Source organism: Panulirus ornatus, chromosome 20 (genome assembly GCF_036320965.1).
Source record: "Panulirus ornatus isolate Po-2019 chromosome 20, ASM3632096v1, whole genome shotgun sequence".
Classification (NCBI taxonomy): Eukaryota; Metazoa; Arthropoda; class Malacostraca; order Decapoda; family Palinuridae; genus Panulirus; species Panulirus ornatus.
Window position 1 is genome coordinate 4,899,772 of NC_092243.1, and position 22,729 is coordinate 4,922,500.

General features: G+C 48.5%; 1 protein-coding gene across 14 annotated transcripts in view; it reads left to right on the top strand.

The window, feature by feature from the left end:
- trh (PAS domain-containing protein trachealess) overlaps nt 1-22,729 on the top strand; it is a 1,040,091-nt gene that overhangs the window by 843,998 nt on the left and 173,364 nt on the right. For 2 of the 14 annotated variants that reach the window (XM_071674543.1, XM_071674551.1), the window contains exon 1: nt 5,994-8,291. The exons of 10 other annotated variants lie outside the window; for them this stretch is intronic. In XM_071674543.1, coding sequence (XP_071530644.1) covers nt 8,083-8,291 — 209 coding nt within the window. In that variant the 5' untranslated portion in view covers nt 5,994-8,082. Of the gene's footprint in view, nt 1-5,993; nt 8,292-22,729 lie in introns of those variants that run through there. 2 more of the 14 variants (XM_071674546.1, XM_071674552.1) reach the window with 1 other exon arrangement.

Consider the following 22,729-nt stretch of genomic DNA (forward strand, 5'->3'; position numbering starts at 1 on the left):
TCCGTGGCGTCGCAATGATAATGACCGTGACGCGTTCACGGCCCCCGCACGTCTAGGGTCGAGCATTGCATGAGTTCGAATCCTGGTTGCGGCAGTCGGCCCACAGTCAACCCAGCTGTTCATCATCCACCCTTAAGGGTCTTGGTCGATAAAATGGACACCTGGCTCAAGCTAGAGTATATATATATATATATATATATATATATATATATATATATATATATATATATATATATATATATAGCGTTAATGGGATAGCCTTGATTAAGGCCTCAGCTGGCCGTGCCGTCTCAGCTAACATAAAAAAAGATTACCATCACCTAAAATTGAATTACAGAACGGAGGACATGATAGCGGGGTGTGAAGCCTCGAGATGTGGTGGGGAGGTGCAGGTTTTCAAAGGCACCCTCTTCCTCCTCCTCCTCCTCCTCTTCCTCCTCCTCTTTGTCTTTCTCCTCCTCTTCCTCCTCTTCGTCTTCCTCCTCCTCCTCCTCTCTTGTGGCTTTCGCCCCGAGGGTTTCCCTGTTGACGCTGGCTGGTGGGGATTGGGGAGGGGGGAGAGGAAAGCAGGAGGGCCCGAGAAAGTCTGACTGGACTTGTAATGATGGAGAGGGAGGAGGGGCGCCGGCTGCTAGGGGCCTTAGGCTCTGGTGGGGGGTGTAGGGGAGGTTGTGTTTAGTAGAGGGTGTAGGGGAGGATGTGTTTGGTGGGGGTGTAGGGGAGGATATGTTTGGTGGGGTTGTAGGGGAGGATGTGTTTGGTGGGGGTGTAGGGGAGGATGTGTTTGGTGGGGGTGTAGGGGAGGATGTGTTTGGTGGGGTTGTAGGGGAGGATGTGTTTGGTGGGGGTGTAGGGGAGGATGTGTTTGGTGGGGGTGTAGGGGAGGATGTGTTTGGTGGGGGTGTAGGGGAGGATGTGTTTGGTGGGGTTGTAGGGGAGGATGTGTTTGGTGGGGGTGTAGGGGAGGATGTGTTTCGTGGGGTTGTAGGGGAGGATGTGTTTAGTAGGGGGTGTTGTGGTGGTGTAGAGGAGGTTGTTTGTGGTGGGGGATGTAGTGTGTAGTGTGTGTGGTGGAGATATATTGCGTGTATGGGTTGTGGTGGAGATATAGTGTGTGGGATGTTGAAGTCTGTACGGGGGAGGGAGTGTGTGGGCAGCGGTGGAAGGGGCTAGGGAGAATAGAGTTCGCTCGATTGAGTTGGGGTTGGGGGTTAGATTCTTGGTGTAGAGTGTGTTAGATGAGGTTAGGAGTAATGTGGCGGGGTTAGAGTATGTACTGGTGTAGAGTGCGGGGTAGAGGTATCATACTTGGGTTGGCCTGGAGGTAGAGTGCGTGGAGAATTTCTTAGTAATTGGGGCATGGTGTCAGGTGTGTGGCTACGGGTGTTGAGGGCATGGTGAGAGGTGTGTGGCCACATGTGTTGAGGTCATGGTGAGAGGTGTGTGGCCACATGTGTTGAGGTCATGGTGAGAGGTGTGTGGCCACATGTGTTGAGGTCATGGTGAGAGGTGTGTGGCCACATGTGTTGAGGTCATGGTGAGAGGTGTGTGGCCACATGTGTTGAGGTCATGGTGACAGGTGTGTGGCCACATGTGTTGAGGGCATGGTGACGGGTGTGTGGAGAGACGAGAGGTGAGAGAGGTGGAGACGAAATTGGGTTGAGGGGCTAGAATGACCGAGACTGTGGAAAGAGGGTGGAGGTAAAATGGGGTTAAGGGAGGGATGGGAATGGGTGAGGTTAGTAGGAAGGAGAGGTGGGGGTGGGGGGGGGGGCTGGGCGGCGGCTAGAGGTGGAATCGAAGGGGCGGCTCTGACACGTACCGATGGGCCGGACGTGACGTAATCAGTGATAAGGCTGTGTTTATCTAGCCAGACTTCCCCCCCACCCCCACCCCCAACTCCCCTCCGACTTAAATGGGGGAGAAAATCTCTGGACCCATTTCACCAGTGGTGTCCACACACACACACACACACACACACACACACACACACACACACACACACACACACACGGACACTTCATGATATCCAGATCCTACACGTCCTTCACTCAGTGATGTCTTCGCACCTTACATCATGACATCACCTCACACCAAAGAGACGTCCTCCTCCCCCACCTCCCCACCACCACCACCACCAGGACCTGTGGTAAAATCCTCGTAGAAGTAGATACCAATTTCTTCCCCTGATTAGGAAAAGAGAACTTTGAACCAATATCATTCATATACATGAATATTTACTCAGCAAGATTATAATAAATGTTCACGAAGAACAGGAATAAAAGGGGGACATAGGTGTCTTAAAGAACATTTCAGTTTAACAAGAGGTTGAAATCTCTTGTGTGTCTCCTAAACCCCCTTGTCCAAACACGTTTTATGTAATGGCTTTACAATTTTAAATGGTTTTATGCTTGGATTTATCTGTGGGAAGGGGTACGGGGCGTTCGGGAGCAATGGGTTTATATGACTGTAATGGGCTTATATCCATTTCCTCATGTCATTAGTTATGGCAGTTAACCCGTGTAATTTGCAGGTCCTCGCCTCTCATAGCCTGCCTCAGCACACACAAGACAGAGCATTGCTATGATGGTTTATTGTGGGGGTGGAGAGGGGAGGGGAAGGGCGGGAAAGAGCCTATACGTGACTGGGGTAGGCGTAGGGAGGGAGAGGGAAAGGGAGGGAGGAAGGAGGAGGAGGAGGAGGAGGAGGGAGTTAAGCACAACGTGTATTAGTCTTCGTGCCCCACAGTTTTCCCTTGTGGCTACCAGCATAGCCACCTGTAGTGTGAAGGAGGAGGGGGGGTTCTAGCTGGGGATTGAGGAGAGAGGGAGGAGGAGGAGGAGGAGGTTAGGATGATGAGGCGCAGAGCGTACAGTGAGGGTTCGTGGGTGTGTGTGTGTGTGTGGACGGAGGTGGGGGACACATGGTGGGTACTGGTAAGTGAATGTCTCGACCACCACCCTCCTCTGCTCGGTGCGGGACCGAGCCTCCTCTTGGCCTATGATCGGCCAGGCTGTTCGAGTCCTCGACCACAATTCATTAAACTAGATTTATAAATTCTTCCCTTCACACGTGTGTTATTATTGTTGTCATTATCATCATCATCATCATCATCATCATCATCATCATCATCATTACATTGCGTATAGCTATTTGAGTTGTTTGTGAACCTTAGCAATTGGTGGGCTTTATACACATAGTGTGACATATATATATATATATATATATATATATATATATATATATATATATATATATATATATACACACACACACGTAATATGTTTATTAACTATTCAGATGCATTGGTCTTAATCGGGATGTGAAGGGTGAGCGTGGTTTAACATAATTGATTTATATACACATTTCTTCAATGTAACTCGTTACGAATTATTGGAATGTTTATGTTCACATGATACAGCTGTCTGTGGTCTACTCATATAAAACCTTCACAATTTTTCATTCATGTTTTGACAGTTTACACAAGTGGTCTGATTATATATATATATATATATATATATATATATATATATATATATATATATATCTTACAGCTGTGTATATCCATGGTGTTCTAGGTTATATGCATGTTTTGACAGTTTATATTAATGATCTGTCGATTTATATTCATGCTCTCAGTTGTGTGCAAACTTTAACCTTATATATATACATATATATATATATATATATATATATATATATATATATATATATATATATATATATATATATATATATATATATTCAAACTATTCGCCATTTCCCGCATCAGCAAGGTAGCGTTAAAAACAGAGGACTGGGCCTCTGAGGGAACATCCTCACCTGGCCCCCTTCTCTGTTCCTTCTTTTGGAAAATTGAAATATATATATATATATATATATATATATATATATATATATATATATATATATATATATATATATATATATATATAATTTGCTCAGGCACTTTATACACACATTGTATCAGAAGAGGCATACCCAGTTTAACATTTCCTATTCGAAGAGAGAGAGGAAAACAAGTGACATTTTAATATGTTTTGTTTTTATGACCAGCGACGTAAAGTTTTCCTGTGTCGAGATCCTCCTTCGCTGGGGATGTTGGTCGCTGGTCGCTTGCCAGAACTGCTTGGTCCATTAGTTCTTGTCCGAGTGGGTGTGTTTGACCCAATGGACGGTTGACGGGGGTGGATAGTTTTCCCAGTGGGCAGTAGACGGGGGTGGACAGTTTTGACAGTGGGCAGTTGACGGGGTGGACAATTCAGTAGGTGGTTAGTCAAATATGTGAGGGATCAGTGCTTGTTGCTAGTGGTCCGTGAGGAAAGGGTGTCTGTTGCTGGTGGTCCGTGAGGGAAGGGTGTCTGTTGCTGGTGGTCCGTGAGGGAAGGGTGTCTGTTGCTGGTGGTCCGTGAGGGAAGGGTGTCTGATGCTGGTGGTCCGTGAGGGAAGGGTGTCTGATGCTGGTGGTCCGTGAGGGAAGAGTGTCTGTTGCTGGTGGTCCGTGAGGGAAGGGTGTCTGTTGCTGATGGCATGTGAAAGAAGTGTGTCTTCTGTTGGTGGCATGTGAAAGAAGTGTGTCTTCTGTTGGTGGCATGTGAAAGAAGTGTGTCTTCTGTTGGTGGCATGTGAAAGAAGTGTGTCTTCTGTTGGTGGCATGTGAAAGAAGTGTGTCTTCTGTTGGTGGCATGTGAAAGAAGTGTGTCTTCTGTTGGTGGCATGTGAAAGAAGTGTGTCTTCTGTTGGTGTTATGTGAAGGAAATGTGCATTTATAGCCATCATCTCAAACCTCTTTATGCCGTACACTTAATCTTTCATGAAGTTCAAGAAAAGTGAAGCCTTTGGCTATTTTACAGTCAAATGAAGCCTCTGTTGCGTTGAATGCAAGTGAAACCTATAGCTGTTTCTGAGGCAAATGAAGCCTCCAGTTGGCGATGAAGGCAAGTGAAGCCTCTTGTTACGTTTAAGTAACGTTTGATGCAAGAGGTTGCGTTACAGGTAGACAGGTGAAGACCATGGTCTTTGAGGTAGACAAGTGAAGCTCATGGTCTTACAGGTAGACATGTGAAGACCATGGTCTTACAGGTAGACAGGTGAAGACCATGGTCTTACAGGTAGACAGGTGAAGACCATGGTCTTACAGGTAGACATGTGAAGACCATGGTCTTACAGGTAGACAGGTGAAGACCATGGTGTTACAGGTAGACAAGTGAAGACCATGGTCTTACAGGTAGACAGGTTAAGACCATGGTCTTACAGGTAGACAAGTGAAGACCATGGTCTTACAGGTAGACAGGTGAAGACCATGGTGTTACAGGTAGACAGAACCTGGCCCATGAGACTGTTACAAGCGGCAGTTTGAAGGGCCCCGAATATAGCGTTACAGACAGTGATCACAGCCCATAGACAGCGTAACACAGCCTTTCGGTTTTTCCAGCGTTACAAGCGGCAGTTTGTGACCCCTCAGAGAGCGGCGTTACAGGTAGTGGTGATGATGATGGCGTGCGAGGGTGCAATTAGCGTAGCGGTGTGTGGCAACTTTCCCCCCTGGCCCCGCCCCCTTACCCGCGCTCCGTCCCCTCCTACCATGGATTTCCCCTCCCCTCCCTACCTCCCCCCTCTCTCTCTCTCTCTCTCTTTCTGCCCCTTCCTCTTTTCCCCCTACCCCCCTCCTACCCCCCATGGCGGGCACTGAACAGGGAGACATAAGGGAGAAAGAGAGAGAGAGAAAGACTAAAGCTGTTGATGTTGGTAGTGATAAATATATCAATGTGGCAGGATGGTAACAGCGGGAGGGGAAGGGGGGGTGTTGCGCTGGGGGGGGGCGGGGCTCCGACGGGCGGGCGGCGGTGGCGGCAGCGCTGAGTCGCGGCGACGGGGGCGACGCCCCTCCCTCCTGCGTGTCTGTGTGGTCGGCGAGGGGCCCCGCCCCGCCCCGCCCCGCCCCCCGCGCCGCCCCGACCCTGCCCCCCTCGTTCGTCCTCACTCATTTCCCAGTCGCGTCACGGTGGAGCCCCGCGCACCGTGCACCAGCACCGCTCGTTAGCAGTCAGGTGTGGCGCCCGCGACGCCCACACCGCCGCCCACCGCCGCTGCTCCCTCCAGCCCCGCCCCTGTGCCGCCGCCGCCGCCGCCGCCGCCGCTGCTTGTCAGTCGCCACACGGCGCCCAACACACGTGACGCCCGCAGGTCACGTCCCACACCCCGCCCGCCCGCGACACCAAGTGACAGTGACGACTATCACGCACGCCGGCCACGCGCCCTCCCTGACCTGGGCACGCCCACCGGCTCCCGACGTGCCCCAGCACGTGTCGCCAGGACGCGCGCACCGGCCCGCGCTCAGTGTCGTGGTGACCGCGGTGTGCTGCGGTGACCTTGTCTCCCCACGACCCCAGCAGGTGTAAGTGACCCCCCCAGTGTGTGTGTGTGTGACCACCCCCCCATAGCGTGGCTCTGGTGTGGTTGGTGACCTTGTTGAACCGGCCGCCCCTGCAGGGGGGGCGAGGCCTGGCCCCCTGACCTCCCTGACCCGACGTGGCCCTTGTACCGGTGACGCTCCTGACCCAGTGCCGTCCCGGGCGGCCAACGGGGCCCTGAACCTCCAGGCTCTCCTGTGATCGAACCATCGTCAGGTTGTGTGGTTCCTGCCTGGTAACCAGACGAGTGTCTTCTCCTGGTGAACCGCCGCCTGCTCCAGTCACCTCCTCCTCCCCCAGCAGGAAACCCTGTGTAGTGCACAAACGAGAGAAAAGGAGAAAAAACACTTGTGTGCGAGCAGGTCTTCATATCTCGTGCCCCTTGGCCAATCCGGCAGCAGCACAGAACTCTAGTGATTACGTCTGCAGTGAGCTCAAGGGCGTGAGAAGGCCGTCGACGTCGCTTTCGCCTCCGCCGTCGCCTACGCCTCCAGGAAGGACATGATCCTGGCGTGAGACTCGCGGAAGTGGTGTACGCACGCACGCACGCCGGGTGGAACCACTCACCTGGCCAGATCACCTGCAGGAGACACGTGCGGTCATCGGGTTGGCTCCTACCGTCAAGAGGGGCGTCTACCGACCGTAGTAGAGAGAGAGAGAGAGAGAGAGAGAGAGAGAGAGAGAGAGAGAGAGAGAGGCGCCCCCCGCCCGCCGCCGCGCCCTCCTCAAAGCAAGCCAGCCACAGTTAAGACTTGTACGGTCCAGCAGTCAGGAGAGCCCGGGCGTTGCAGATTCCTCCTCCTCCTCCTCCTCCTCCTTCAGGAGTAGCAGTCAGTCAGGGACAGACACACACGCCACCGGAAGAAGGCCATTCGGCCGAGCGATTAACCTGGTCGCCGATACGGGAATCTCTCTACGCCGGAAACCACCCCCAACACCACCCCCTCCTCTCCCTCCTCCCCCTGGATCCTATTTTCCCTCCTCCTCCTCCTCCTCCTCCTCCTCTCCCTTCCCCCCCACACAAGCGGCGGCGTCTTTTTGCTCCCCGATTCATTAACTGTTTTAGGATTATTGAATCTCTCGGCGCGCCGAGCGGTGGTTCCCTCCCCTCCTCCTCCTCCTCCGCCGCCGCTGCCGCCGCCGCAAGCGGCCGAGTGTGTTTGAATTACCCCTTCCCTATTACCACCTCCACCTCCTCAACCACCTCGTCCTCGGAAGTCCTTTGGAGTTCGACTGTGACTTCGAGTCGAGAGAGAGACACAGACACCCCCACATCCGATCACTTCGCCCCCAAGATTGATGAAGGAGGGACAGGCTGTCGCGCTCTGTGCTACACATTGGTTAAGTGCGGTTTAAACACACACACCCACACACACACGCACACACACACACAAGTGCCACAACTCCCTCACCAAAGATAGATATCCATAGAAAGAAAAAGGAAAAGAAAAGAAGAATGATTTACTCATTGCCCTAAGTCACCCGGTTGTTGTTTTTCGTTCGTGGGTGTTTTGAATAGAGCGAGAAGAAGAAAAGAAAAAGATAACAAAAGGAAAAAAAAAATTTTATGTATATTTGAAATTTGAAAAGTGTGCACCCCTCCAGTCCTCACTGTCGGGAGGAGATTCGAAAAGTGTGCTACCCACTCGTAGGTCGAGACTGTTTCAAGATGGCCGACTGGTATGGGTCGAGGGAGCAGCTCATGTCCCTCCACGGGTTGGACACCGCCATGTTGGGCTACGGCATGGGCGCCACGGCCTTCCCGGCCATACAGCCGGACGCCTATTCCCACGCCCACGCCCACGCCCACGCTGCGGCCGCCGCCGCCTACAACTTCCAGAGGCAGCCGTCCGTCACGCCGGGCTTCGCGCATTCATGGTGAGTTGAAGGTGGCCGGTGGCTTCGTCTGAAAGTCAGTGAGTCAGTCAGTGAGTCAGTCAGGCAGTGAGTCAGTGAATCAGTCAGTCAGTTAGCCAGTCAGGCATTGCGTCAGCCAGTCAGTCAGGCATTGAGTCAGTCAGTCAGTTAGGCATTGAGTCAGCCAGTCAATCCGTCAGTCGGAAAGGGAGATTGGTTGAGAGAGAGAGAGAGAGAGAGAGAGAGAGAGAGAGAGAGAGAGAGAGAGGTGTTGTTCAGCGAGTGGCAGGAAAACTAGCGAGGCAGCGGGAGGGAGCGAGTCTCTTGCTCGCGTTCATGAGACATGGGAGGAGGTTGACGCCGTCCAGGACGCGACTCGTTTTGTCTGGAAGGTTGTCAACATTCCAGACTGACCCAGGGTTGTAAGTCATAACACGATAAAGAGACTCAGAGTTGTAAGTCATGACAAGATAGAAGTCGAGAAGTAAGTCCATGCCAGTCACGGGGGAAGTGCGCTTGATGTAAGTCAGTCACGAGAGAAAGTGTGTGACAGAAGATAGAAGTTTGGTAACTTAAAGTTGCTGGTTATCCTTACAATGATTTGTGCCTTGTGGTAGGGAATAGGAGCCTGTGGTAGAACATGGAATCGTGTGGTAGAGCACAGAGTCGTGTGGTAGAGCACAGAGTTGTGTGGTAGAGAACAGAGTAGTGTGGTAAAGCACAGAGTCGTGTGGTAGAGAATAGAGTTGTGTGATAGAGAACAGAGTCGTGTAGTAGAAAACAATGTCGTGTAGTATGGCAGTATCCTGTGGCAGAATGTAGAGTCCTGCGGTAGAGTTAAGTATACTGTGGTAGAGCTGTCTCCTGTGGTAGAGGGTAGGGTCCTGCGTTAGAGCAGTGTCCTGTGGTAGAGATGAAGTGACCCACAGTAGAATCTAATGTCCCCCTTGGTAGAGCCCAATGTCCCACGACAGAATCTAGTGTCCCATGGTAGAGCCGAGTGTCCCATGGCATAGGCGAATGTCCCACAGTTAGAGCCAGGTGGCCCATGGCAGCGGTAAAACACGAGGAAGATATTGTTAGCGTGTCGAGATGCACTTAGTGCCGTTAAGTGCAGAGGAAGCCCCTCTCTTCTCTATAGAGCTCAGTAACAACCCTAAAGCTAAGAGCAGCGGCGATTAAAGAGCTATAATATCTTGAGGAAGGATAGATAGAGCACTGAGGACAGATTGTGATAGATGCTATTGACTCTATAGAGCTCTGTTACCCCCCTCTGTATCTAAACTTAACACCGGGGCTGATAGAGTCTGAGGTGAGGTTTTAAAGTATTTGAATTTTTTTAACTTTCGGTTAATGTTAAATATAACCCATTTACCAGGGGTAGATTGAGGTGTGTGTGTGTGTGTGTGTGTGTGTGTGTGTGTGTGATGCCTCGTTCAGTCTAAGGGAATGTTTGATAGTATCAGTGTTAAAACTGCGATGTAGGTTAAAGTTAACATGCCCGTCAAGTGGATGGTAAATGTACCTGAGTCTTGCGACGGTGTAAGAATGGAGGTGGTTAGATACTGAAGGTTTCCGTGGAGTCCTTACCGGTGGCGTCCGTGAGCACGAAGGTACGACTCTGGAACACGAGGGTACGACCCTAGAACACGAAGGTACGACTCTGGAACACGAGGGTACGACCATGGAACACGAGGGTACGACCCTGGAACACGAAGGTACGACCCTGGAACATGAAGGTACGACCCCAGGCCATTGTATAACCAAGGGTCGTCATGTCGTGCTTTCAAAAGGGTTATGTCTGCTCGCTGACCTTAGCCCGTCTCGATTACTTAAGCTTAGCAACGCTGAGCTTTAAGCTTAGCAACGCTGAGCTTTAAGCTTAGCAACACTAAGCTTTATCTGTCATAACTTTATATAGAAAAAAAGGTCGGGTTATTTCTCTCTCTCTCTCTCTCTCTCTCTCTCTCTCTCTCTCTCTCTCTCTCTCTCTCTCTCTCTCTTCTCCCTCTCCGTCACCTCATCATTCAACCAGCCCCAGCGCGAGCTGCGTCACATCGTAACGTGTCTGTTACGGGCGTCAACGGAGCGTAAAACAAGTAATGATTCACGTCGCCTCTCCGAGTCTACGTGTGTTTAGTGATTTTTAGAAGTATAATACATTGAAATACATTTCCCATTGAAATACATTGAAATACATTAGCTTACTGGACTTAAGGGTCTCTGGGACGCCAGGTTACTGAACTTAAGGATCTTTGGGACGCCAGCTTACTAAACTTAGGGGTTATTTGGGCATCAGCTTACTCAACCTGGGTTTCTTCAAGACCACATCTCATTGAGCCTATGACTCCATCAAGGTTCCAGCTTCCATAAAGAAGAGAGAGAGAGAGAGAGAGAGAGAGAGAGAGAGAGAGAGAGAGAGAGAGAGAGAGGAAAAAATATATATATGTATCCTTAAAGACATTGCTAAACGTATCACATCCTCAGCCAGTTTTGGCGGAGGAAGTCGGCAAATTACGATTTGGACGGAAGTCATAATTGTGCTGTGAAAAAGAGAGAGAGAGAGAGAGAGAGAGAGAGAGAGAGAGAGAGAGAGAGAGAGAGAGAGAGAGGGGGGGGGGGAGAAAAAAGTCACCGACTGGATGAATGAAAAACCTGAAACCATTGCCTGTGGTTTCGATAACTCCAGCACTTAAGTAGTACTGCTTCAGGATAGGAGGAGCTTTCTGCATGACGGATCACACGGGCTTGAGTGTTGCTGCATTCAAACAGCGACGGACCACTGGCTCCTGACGGGGGCTGTTTGTGATGAGTGGAAGAGAGAAGAGACACTTGTAGATGAATATGGTTGAGTGGAAGAGAAAAGAAACACTTGTAGATGAATATGGTTGAGTGGAAGAGAGAAGAGACTCTTGTAGATGAATATGGTTGAGTGGAAGAGAGAAGAAACACTTGTGGATGAATATGGTCGAGTGGAAGAGAGGAGAGACACTTGTAGATGAATGTAGTAGGAGTAGAAGGCCGTAGAGAGAGGAGTGTAGTGGGATGAGCCTTTTCATTTCGGTCATTAACTCGGGGTTACGCAAGAGTGGAGACGACCGGGTTGCGCAAGAGTGAAGACGAGCCGTCGCCTTGGAATATCTTGCTCCAGTATTTAGGCTGTACACAGTGTGATGACCTCGCATACATGCAGGAGGATTAGTCCCCTTTCAACCTTTTTTTTTTCCCCCAACCAAGTACGAGGCGGTGCGTCCCTTGAGCACGACGGGGCGACCTTCGGCCACGATGACGGCCTGGTCTCTAACCTCAAGTGTTAGAAGGTGAGGCTTAGATGATCATCCTTCAAAAGTGTCTTCCCGTCGTGCCTTATGTGCCCAATAACCGTACCGTCATGCCCAATAACCGTGCCTTCGTGCCCAATAACCGTGCCTTCGTGTCCAGTGACCGTGCCTTCGTGTCCAATGACCGTGCCTTCATGCCCAATAACCGTACCGTCGTGCTCAATTACCGTACCGTCGTGCTCAATAACCGTACCTTCATGCTCAGTAACCGTACTGTTGTGCCCAGTAACCGTACCGTCGTGGTCAATAACCGTACTGTCGTGCCCAGTAACCGTACTGTCGTGCTCAATAACCGTACTGCCGTGCTCATAGATCGCAAGGAGTTGGTGTAAAGTTCCATCACCTCCTTTATTCTTTTTCTGTCCCCCTCATAGTTTAAAGGTGAAAAAAGAAAAGCAGTTTAAAGGTTGCAAAAAGTTCAACAGTCTTTGCACACTCCACCTGCTGGTTTCAGTAAAGGAAAATTATCCGTTAGGTCTGATATAGTTCTCAACTTCAACCTTACGTTTAATAGTTTGATGTCGAGGTAATGGTGATTTATAACGGGGGGGGGGGGGAGATAAAAAAGAAAAAAAAAGGAAATGTGATTTGTCAGAAAGCATTGTGTTTACTGGTTACCGCAATGGAGCTTCACTTAATGTACCCTGTAATTGGGTAATTTCATCGCTGGAAAATAAGAGTGAATCAGCCTCGCTTTGTTAGAGTGATTGTGGTCGTCGAAGTGTGTGTGTGTGTGTGTGTGTGTGTGTGTGTGTGTGTGTGTGTGAACGAGGCCAGAACATCCTTCTCGGGGCGAGAGATGTTCTCCTCCCGTTATTTCTTGAACGTATTCCTGGGGATGTTATTTGTAAGGGAGGAGAACGGTGAACGTGGGTGTTGAAGGCGAGGGTGGATGTATCTGTATGGGAAGAGGTGGGGGGTGGGGGTGAGGTACTGTATCGGTGTAGGGGGGGAGAGGGGGGGAGGTGAGGTATTGTATCGGTGTACTGGTGTAGAGGGGGAAAGGGTGTGAATGAGTCATGGTTGGTAGTGTATGGGTGTGGGCAGTAGAGCCTAAAACCTCTTGAGCAAGACTGTTACGTGTGATCCTTGAGCACGACGGGACGACCCTTGAGCACGACGGGACGACCCTTGAGCACGACGGGAAGACCCTTGAGCACGACTTGACGACCCTCGAAGACGAAGGAACGACCCTTGAACACGACGATGATCCTTAAGCACGACGTTACGACCCTTGAGCACGACGTTACGACCCTTGAGCACAACAGTACGGCCTAGTACGACCCGATACGACCCTTAGGCACGACGGTACCAACCCTTTGAATCAGCCATTGACGTGGATCGCATGAGAGGCCGGGTCGTCATAGGCAAAACGTCACACCAGTGTGCTCAAGGGTCGTACCAGGTCGTACCGTCTTGCTCAAGGGTAGACTACGGTCGCCATCTGGGGTCGTACCGTCGTGCTAGAGGGGTCGTACCGTCGTTGTCCGCGTCGTCTTGTCGGGGTGAGGAAGGGAAATTCGTGGAGACGACTTACTAATGGGGTGGGTGGGGGGGTAAACTGACGTAGAGGGAGACGAGCAGTTGAGGCCATCTCTCTCTCTCTCTCTCTCTCTCTCTCTCTCTCTCTCTCTCTCTCTCTCTCTCTCTCTCTCCACGTCATAATGCAATGACTATATAATAACATGGCAATTTCACGTAATGGCCGTGCAATGGTAAGCGTAATAATGGTGATAACGAAGCATATATTTTGGCCTCGGCGTCTGGCCCTGCTTAGGGGTTCGCTGCCGATGGATCACAGGTGAGAGAGAACGTATCGTACCGAGGCAGTAGACTGCGTTGATGTTCGCTCGTTAGCAAGTGTGTATTGTTTCGTATCCAACGAGGAGAAATTGATGGTTCTTGTTTGTTTAAGGACAACTGGTTTCATTGGCTGGTTCTCGTAGCTAGAAAGGGTGTGCGATGTTGTTATTTTCTTCTTTTTTTTTTAAGTCCGTATGTTGGTACGTGATGCAGGGCGCGAGGCTCATGACGCGTACGTGATCGCGGTGGCGCAAAGCCCCTGGCGTCCGTTCCTCTAATCCCTTTCCTTCCCCCTTCCTCCCCCTTCCCCCCCCCCCCCCCCTCTCTATGCGTTGTAACGCGGTGGTCGTCCCAAAACACGTACGAGGCGTAAAGTACTGTGCTGTTGTACGTGGCTGAATTAGAACCCCATTCCCCCCCTTTTAGTCCACATCCCTGCCATTATCAGCCCCTTAGCTCACATTCACTAAGCCCCCCGGCCTGTGCTAACGCTAGTTAGTCCCTATTTATCGCCCATTATTTCCCATTACTACGGAGGTAGTGCTGTTTCTTCTTCCCCCCCCATCCCCCTTCTCCTCCTCCTCCACACACCAACCCCCACCTCACCCATTTACCATCCTGTAGCCTCGTTTAACACCCGGCCAACTAGTCTAGCCTAGTTTGAGGGGACTAAGGGGGCGGGACCTACAATTACTAATAACACATCTTTAGTTTGATCCGTTCCGTTTCGGGCGGAGGGGGGGGGAGGGGGTGAGGGAAAGATATATGGATCACGCATCTGTTAGGGGAAGCGCTATGTGTGTGTGTGTGTGTGTGTGTGTGTGTGTGTGTGTGTGTGTGTGTACCTCCCCAACCCCGGAAGTATAGGACGATAATGTGGCTTGGTTTATCATTATCATTCATCATTTATCATAATGATAATTATGATCTTATGAAGGCTTGTGTATGGCAAACATTGCCTCTACGTGGAAGAGTTATCTCCATACGTGTTTAGCCACTGATTCAAGGGGCGTCTCAGTAGATATCCGGACCTTATCTTTAACGATAAGCCCCTCCGCTCCGCTCGCGCATGCGTAATGATCCTTGCTATCTCCCTCCCTCTTTCATACTCCCTTCCTTCGTCAGGCGTGTGGAATGAGTGGCCGGGTAGGTGGGAGGAGAAGGCTCTCTTTCTCTCTGTCTCTCTCTCCTCGTGCAAGAGGCGTGGCAAAGCTTTTCTATGTCTGTCACGTGTGGTCGGGCGAGCCGAAATTATCACACACACACACACACACACACACACACACACACACACCCACACACACACAGAAGCAACAGTTAAGATGACGAAACATAACGTTACCGTGTCACCACCCTCGCCCACAACAAACACTTGGCGCTGCACCTGCGGGATGCTTCGCCGACAGTTCATAACAGGGCGAGATGAAATACGTGACATGATCAGAAATTATTGTCATGTATATATATATATATATATATATATATATATATATATATATATATATATATATATGAATGAGAGGGAGAGGGTGCTTATTGCTTTTGGTTCTCCACCTGATCTTTCTATCTAACCACCTCCTTACTTCCCTCCCTCTTCTGTGGACTGACCCAAGCCCTCACCCACCTCACTGTCAGTCTCCCAGCCCGTCCTGGAGTGAGTGAGGCGCCACCTCCCCTCCGATGATGCTCAGTCCGTCACTGTCTAAGCATAATGGCAGGATTTATCGCACGGTTTTTTTTTATTTTTCTCTTTCATTTTTCCTTCGAATTCATTCCTGATGGATGTTGTGTGTGTGTGTGTGTGTGTGTGTGCGTGTGATGGGGAGGCTTCTCCGGGGCGCCAGGGGTGTGTATGGGTTGGGGGGGGGGTTGGTTGTGATGGTTAGGGAGAGGAAGGCATAGTGGTGGTTGTGAGTGACGGTGGCCCCGCAGTGGTGGTTGTGAGTGACGGTGGCCCCGCAGTGGTGGTTGTGGGTGACGGTGGCCCTGCAGTGGTGGTTGTGGGTGACGGTGGCCCCGCAGTGGTGGTTGTGAGTGACGGTGGCCCCGCAGTGGTGGTTGTGAGTGACGGTGGCCCCGCAGTGGTGGTTGTGAGTGACGGTGGCCCCGCAGTGGTGGTTGTGAGTGACGGTGGCCCCGCAGTGGTAAAGGTGCGGTTGAAAGCGGTGTATGTTGTGGTGGAGACGATTGTGGCGGTGATGGTGTCGATTGTGATGGGGCCAAGTGTTGGTAATGGGTGCTGGGTTGAGGGGGGGGGAGGTTAGTGATGGTGGTGGGGGTTGTGGTGCTGTGGGTGTTGAGGAGGGAGGAGGGGAGGGGGCATGTGTTGTTTTGGTGTTGTGTCACGAGATGAATGATTGTGTTGCTAGATGCATCTGTTTATTTGCATAATATCTTCATAAACATTATTCCTCACCTGGCCCCCTTCTCTGTTCCTTCTTTTGGAAAATTAAAAAAAAAAAAAAAAACGAGAGGGGAGGATTTCCAGCCCCCCGCTCCCTTCCCTTTTAGTCGTCTTCTACGACACGCAAGGAATACGTGGGAAGTATTCTTTATCCCCTACCCCCAGGGATAATTTCTAAGAAAAGGAGATCGGGGAAATGTGTTCTCTGACTGGTATGGGCTGTAAATTGCTGGAAGAGATAATCAGAAACAAAATTGATGACTTCCTGCAGAGTAAGAAGTGTGAGAGAAGGCATGGGCTTAGGCAAATGGCCTCCCGTGTAACGAACCGTTTAGAGTTCTATGAGAGATTGAGTTACGTTGTAGACAGAAGAGAAGACTGGGTGGATTGTGTCAGTCTGGACTGCCAGAAAGCATTTGACACCGGACCGCGCATGGTGGGGTTGGTAAAGACGCTGGATCACCAGGCAGGAAAAAGACATCAAAGGACAGATATCAAGGAGGCCTTCTCGAAAATGGGCTGAGGTCACCAGCAGTGTGCCATATAATCCTGTTGTGAGACCATTGCTTTTTCGTGGTCTGTGTAAATTACTTGCCAGACGAATAGGATTCCGACCTGACTTATGTTTGCAGATGATACCAAGATCACGAGGGAAGTGAAACTCTTAAGGGGACTGCAGGAACCAACAAAGGGACCTAGTCAAAATCCTGTGTTGAGTCCGATACATTCGAGTAGGTTCAGATTAATGAGGTTTGGGACACAGTCAAAGAAAGACCCCGATATCAAGCAAGAGATGAACTGCAGGATTTTATGCGAGACGTGGAAGTAGCCATCATCCCTATCCTGATCGCCAGAGTATCAAAAGAATAACAAAGAGGACAAAAAAAAAAGTAACTGTTGGCAAATGTTAGAATGAAATTCAAGTACATGGATACGGGAATATTCGGGAGGCATTTGGCATCCTACGTAAGGCCAAAAGTGAAATGTCCTTTCTCAAGTGTGATCACCACATCTACAGAAGCACACAAATGACTGAGAGGGAAGGTCCAGATGAGGACAACAAAGATGGTTCCAGAATTAAGAGAGCCAAGTTCCGAGGAAAGGTTAAGTTCATCCCCACTGGAAGTAAGAAAAGTAAGGGGTGACCTGATCACAGTCTTTGTTTTAGACCTGATTGATGTCTACAGTTGAACAGTTCTTCGAAATGTTCATCGATAGAACAACTGGATACAATAACGTGAAACAATAATACAAAAGAATTCAAACAGCGACAGACCATTGGGTCCTTTCAAGGCTGTTTGTAATAAATGAAGAGAACAGAAACTTATAGATATTGTGGTAAGAGTAGACAGAGTTACAGATTGACAGTAATGCCAATCAACTTTTTGTGTACTTAAGGAGGCGCAAATGATATCAGCGGTGGACTTGAGGCGAAGTATTGATTAATGTTCTGAAACATATTCGTGTTGTGCTTTCAACTACTTTATTGGGTAAATCCTTCTATATCTTAACAATCTCGTTTTAGGAAAATTACTTCACCTCATTCGAAATCGAGCGTTTGCCCACGAGTTTCTGTTCATTACTACGGGTGAAACATAACGAATTTATCATTTAGGAGTTCGTAAATCGAGATTATCAAAGTGTTTGAATGATTCGGGATACCTGTATCAACTGACCTTTGAACCTTCTCTTTTCTAAGCTGAGTAAATCAAAAGTCATTGTTTTAGTTTTTGTCTTTGTCTCTCTTATATCGAATAGGATGACCAGACTTGACCACTGTTTTCAATGCCAATGAACTGTGAGGAGTGAGGATAATGTCTTTAGACCTAATTGGAACGCCCTGCCTGTGAATCCAAGAATTTGATCACCCATTTAACTGCTTCTGTGGACTGCTTACTTGGCTTTAGGTCACCAGAGATTGTTACACTTGTATTTTCTCCTGATTTACCTTTGTGTCTTAAGGCCATTACCGTATCTTGTGTGAATCTTTGCGGATATAGATAACAAAATTCATTCGCCACCAGAGATAAGTCCATCATTTCGTTGATGTCAGTTTGAAGCTGCAGATTATTCATTTCTGATGTAGATTTATTTCCCCAGCTTAGTATCCGCGATTTTGGATATTTCACAACGGAGCATATCATCAGAATCATCACAATATATGAGAAATACAACCAGTCTCAGAACTGATCCCTGTGGCACGCCACTTTTCACGTCTAACCAACCTGAGTCACGACCATTCATCACTGCTCTTTGTTTACAGCCAGTCAGCTTGTTCTCTAACCACCGTTGATGCAAAAGTTTCTTTTTTTTCCTATCGAAATTCTATGTAATTTTCTTCATCTAAATAACGGGCATCATTTGCTATAGTCTCATCATACATATTACCAGCATCATAAAAGATATCAAGCAGATTTATCAAGACATAAATCATATCGTCGTAAACTATCCAGAAAATCGTGTATCAAGTGATGGTCATCTGAATTATTTACAGTGTTGTCCTGAATGATGATTTCCATTGAGTTTAGTCACCACAGAAGTTAAGGTAATTAGGCGATAGTTCCCTGAACAGGAAAATTGTTAATCTCTTTACCATCGGGAACCTTCACTTCGTCTGGAACTTCTTCCGTCGCAAGTGCCATATGGAGAGGAGCAGTCAAGGGCTTGACCGTCTCATTTGTCAACTCTTTCTCCATTGTTCTCGGGTGAGACGTATGTGGAGTGGGTCGTTGTATTGACGTCCGCTCCATTTAGCGCTGGTGCTATGTATCTCTTCAGCTTTTTTTTTAATGTCAAGTTTGTTGTCTCCTTTCCTAACCAGTGGAACGTGAGTTGTGTTGTTGATCTTAAATACAAATAACAAAATACAACCAAAAATCGTTTAAGAGATTTTTTTTGCCATTGGTTCGTCGTCCCGAACCTTGTCACCGAGGTCCGTAATTACCGAACGACTTGATTGGGTGTGGACTCTATGGCTTGTAACATGACAATAAAACTCCTTAGGGTTTCTTCTGCTATTTTCTAGCGACAGACGCTCCATACTCGCGTTTGAACTTGATGCGTAAGGCTCAACTTTTCGTCCCACAATGGTATGATTTACTCCTATTATGAGGTTATTGTTTTTCCCTGTGTTATTTATGCGCTATCTATTTGTTTTCAGTTAGCAGTCATAATTCTCACAGTGCGAGAGTAGTTGATGTCTGAAACGAACTGGGAAAGGAAATCCTGGATGTGGGCAGGATACATGTGTTTGAGTAGTAGTATGAGTGAGGGAAGAGTTCGAGATAAAGGCCCCATCACGAGTGTAATTCTCCCTCCCCATACAGCGCAGATGGGGAATTTTTGCACACACACACACACACACACACACACACACACACACACACACACACACACACACACACACAGTCTCTTCCCTGTCATTCTGCGAGTCTTTTCCCATAGCACTGGTGCCCAGCGAAGCCTAGCCACTGGATGAATATCTACGGAAACCTCCCCATAACACAGACCCCTGTGGAAGCCTGCCCTTGATAGACGACGCCTGTAGAAGCCTCCACGTCACATAGATAGCTGTGGAAGCCTCTTCAGGACACAGACACCCGTGGAAGCCTCCTTACATCTCTCTCACACACACACACACACACACACACACACACACACACACACACACACATGGAAGCCTCCCTGTGACAGACACCAGTGGAACCCTTCCTCCAGGGCTTCCTTATGATGACCCATTTGCCTTTAGAATTGTTCTGTAGCTCATCCTTGGGTGAATTTCGACCCTAAGTCGATTTCTTGTTGTTTAGTCTTATATGTAACCCATCCTCTTTCTCCCTGGGCAAGTGTGAGCTTAGCTGGCCTGGGCAAGTGTGAGCTTAGCTGGCCTGGGCAGGTGTGAGCTTAGCTGCCTTGGGCAAGTGTGGGCTTAGCTGGCCTGAGAAAGTGTGAGCTTAGCTGGCCTGGGCAAGTATGAGCTCAGCTGGCCTGGGCAAGTGTGAGCTCAGCTGGCCTGGGCGAGTGTGAGCTCAGCGCTACCCTCGTATCAACACATGAGATCAGAGGTACTTCTGTGAATGTTCCCCGGAACACGCCCCTTCGTGCGTCGTGGCTTCTGGTGACGAGACGACCCTTAATGAATTGCCCCTGACGACCCCTTGAGCACGACTGGTGACGACCCTTGGGGTTTATAAAGGGCCGGCCCTTTGACGAGGTCGCACCGCGTCCTGCTCAAGGGGTGAATGTGGCCTTGGAACTGCCCGTGTGTGTGCTTGAAGGAGCCTTTGGTAAACGCACTCACTGGAGGTCATCTCTCTCTCTCTCTCTCTCTCTCTCTCTCTCTCTCTCTCTCTCTCTCTCTCTCTCTCTCTCTCTCTCTCTCTCTATCTATCTATCTATCTATCTATCTATCTCTGGAATTGGAGACGTCACCGGTCGGCTGTTAGAGTAGGAGTGGTGGGGACCTCAGCGTTGTTGGAGTAGGATGTTGGAGATGAGTTGTTGGGGGAATTGGTGGTGGAGGAGGAGGAGGAGGAAGAAGAAGAGGAGGATTCGGGTGAAGACGTGAGAGAGAGAGAGAGAGAGAGAGAGAGAGAGAGAGAGAGAGAGAGAGAGAGAGAGGCTTGAGTGACGTGCTAGGGACGACAGGAGGACAAGAACAGGTAGACAAAACACGAAGTCCTTGAGACTAGAGTCGAAAATTACCCAGACGAGTACATGGGGCGACAGTGGGTAACTCATAAGTTCGTATTACCAAAGATCAGTGAAATAATAGCTTTTGTGAGCAGGAAATTACACACACACACACACACACACACACACACACACACACACATATATATATATATATATATATATATATATATATATATATATATATATATATATATATATATATATATAGAAAATGGGGGAAGAAGATTTAAAATCATTGTAATCAATAGACGAATCCTGGTCGGTAATTGATAATTACTAATGACGTGTCTCTTAGTTCCATGTCTTTAAAGCGACCCTCCACATCCCGTTTTCTCTGAACACACGGGTTGCTTTTTTGTCGCCCGTGTAAACAAAGACATAGTACCATAGTTCCGGGGTGTAGCAACCAGAGATATGTAGAGCACCTGCGTTCCCCGGAGCACGACGGTACGACCCACCCTCGAACACGACGGTACGACTTACGACCACGACGGTAACGACCCTCGATCACGACGCTAACGACCCTTGGGTAGAATGGCCTCGAAGGCCTCTAATTTCCGGCCCGATCTTTTAAGGGTCAAAGAGAAGGACATCATGAAATCCCCTCTCTCCCAGGGTCGTACTGTCATGCTCCAGGGTCGTTTAAACGCATCGTGTTCGGCGGGGATGACGTGCGTCGGATTAGTGGGTTAAGGTGGTCGGACGGGCTGACGCATAAGGCCGTCGCAACGGACGGGGATGGTAGTGGTCGTAACAGTAGTACGGGGCTGGTCGTATATATGGTCGTATATACCTCGACGACCTTGTTATTTCGTTTTCCTGTGTCTGGTCGACATGCCGAGGGAGAGGTGCTCATTCGACCAGTGCCAGATCCCATGGAATTCGATCGCTTCCCACGATCGCTCTGCGTTGTATTCTGATCAGCGCTCATTTCACGATGATTTTTACGATCATTGTCTACGATATACTTTTGAAGGGGTTGATGGATGGTTTCCCTACGCTTCTGTGCAGTCCAAAATGGATAAGACAAAATATCTAATTTTAAGTCGCAAAATTAAAAGTTTATATATATATATATATATATATATATATATATATATATATATATATATATATATGCAATTGTACACAAGTAGCTAGTAAATATAAGATGCAGGTAAAGCAGCAAAATGGACAACACGATAAAATTTGAATTGGTTAAACTTATAAAGTTCATAATGTTAGCGTTAAACACCATAGAGTGAGTTCCGTCTGGTCTAGAATCTAATTCAAAATGTGTCCATCTTAAGAGATTTTGATCATCACATTGACTGGAGTAGTGTTATCCCTTAACTCAGTCATGGATAGGAATATTATTGAATCGTCTCTTGTCAAAGTTAGCGATATTGATACGAATCACAAAAAAAAATTGGATTCATCTAAGATAACTTTATAAGATAACTTTATATATATATATATATATATATATATATATATATATATATATATATATATATATATATATGTATATATATATATATATATATATATATATATATATATATATATATTTTTTTTTTTTTTTTTTTTTTTTTATACTTTGTCGCTGTCTCCCGCGTTTGCGAGGTAGCGCAAGGAAACAGACGAAAGAAATGGCCCCCCCCCCCATACACATGTACATACACACGTCCACACACGCAAATATACATACCTACACAGCTTTCCATGGTTTACCCCAGACGCTTCACATGCCTTGCTTCAATCCACTGACAGCACGTCAACCCCTGTATACCACATGACTCCAATTCACTCTATTTCTTGCCCTCCTTTCACCCTCCTGCATGTTCAGGCCCCGATCACACAAAATCTTTTTCACTCCATCTTTCCACCTCCAATTTGGTCTCCCTCTTCTCCTCGTTCCCTCCACCTCCGACACATATATCCTCTTGGTCAATCTCTCCTCACTCATTCTCTCCATGTGCCCAAACCATTTCAAAACACCCTCTTCTGCTCTCTCAACCACGCTCTTTTTATTTCCACACATCTCTCTTACCCTTACGTTACTTACTCGCTCAAACCACCTCACACCACACATTGTCCTCAAACATCTCATTTCCAGCACATCCATCCTCCTGCGCACATCTCTATCCATAGCCCACGCCTCGCAACCATACAGCATTGTTGGTACCACTATTCCCTCAAACATACCCATTTTTGCTTTCCGAGATAATGTTCTC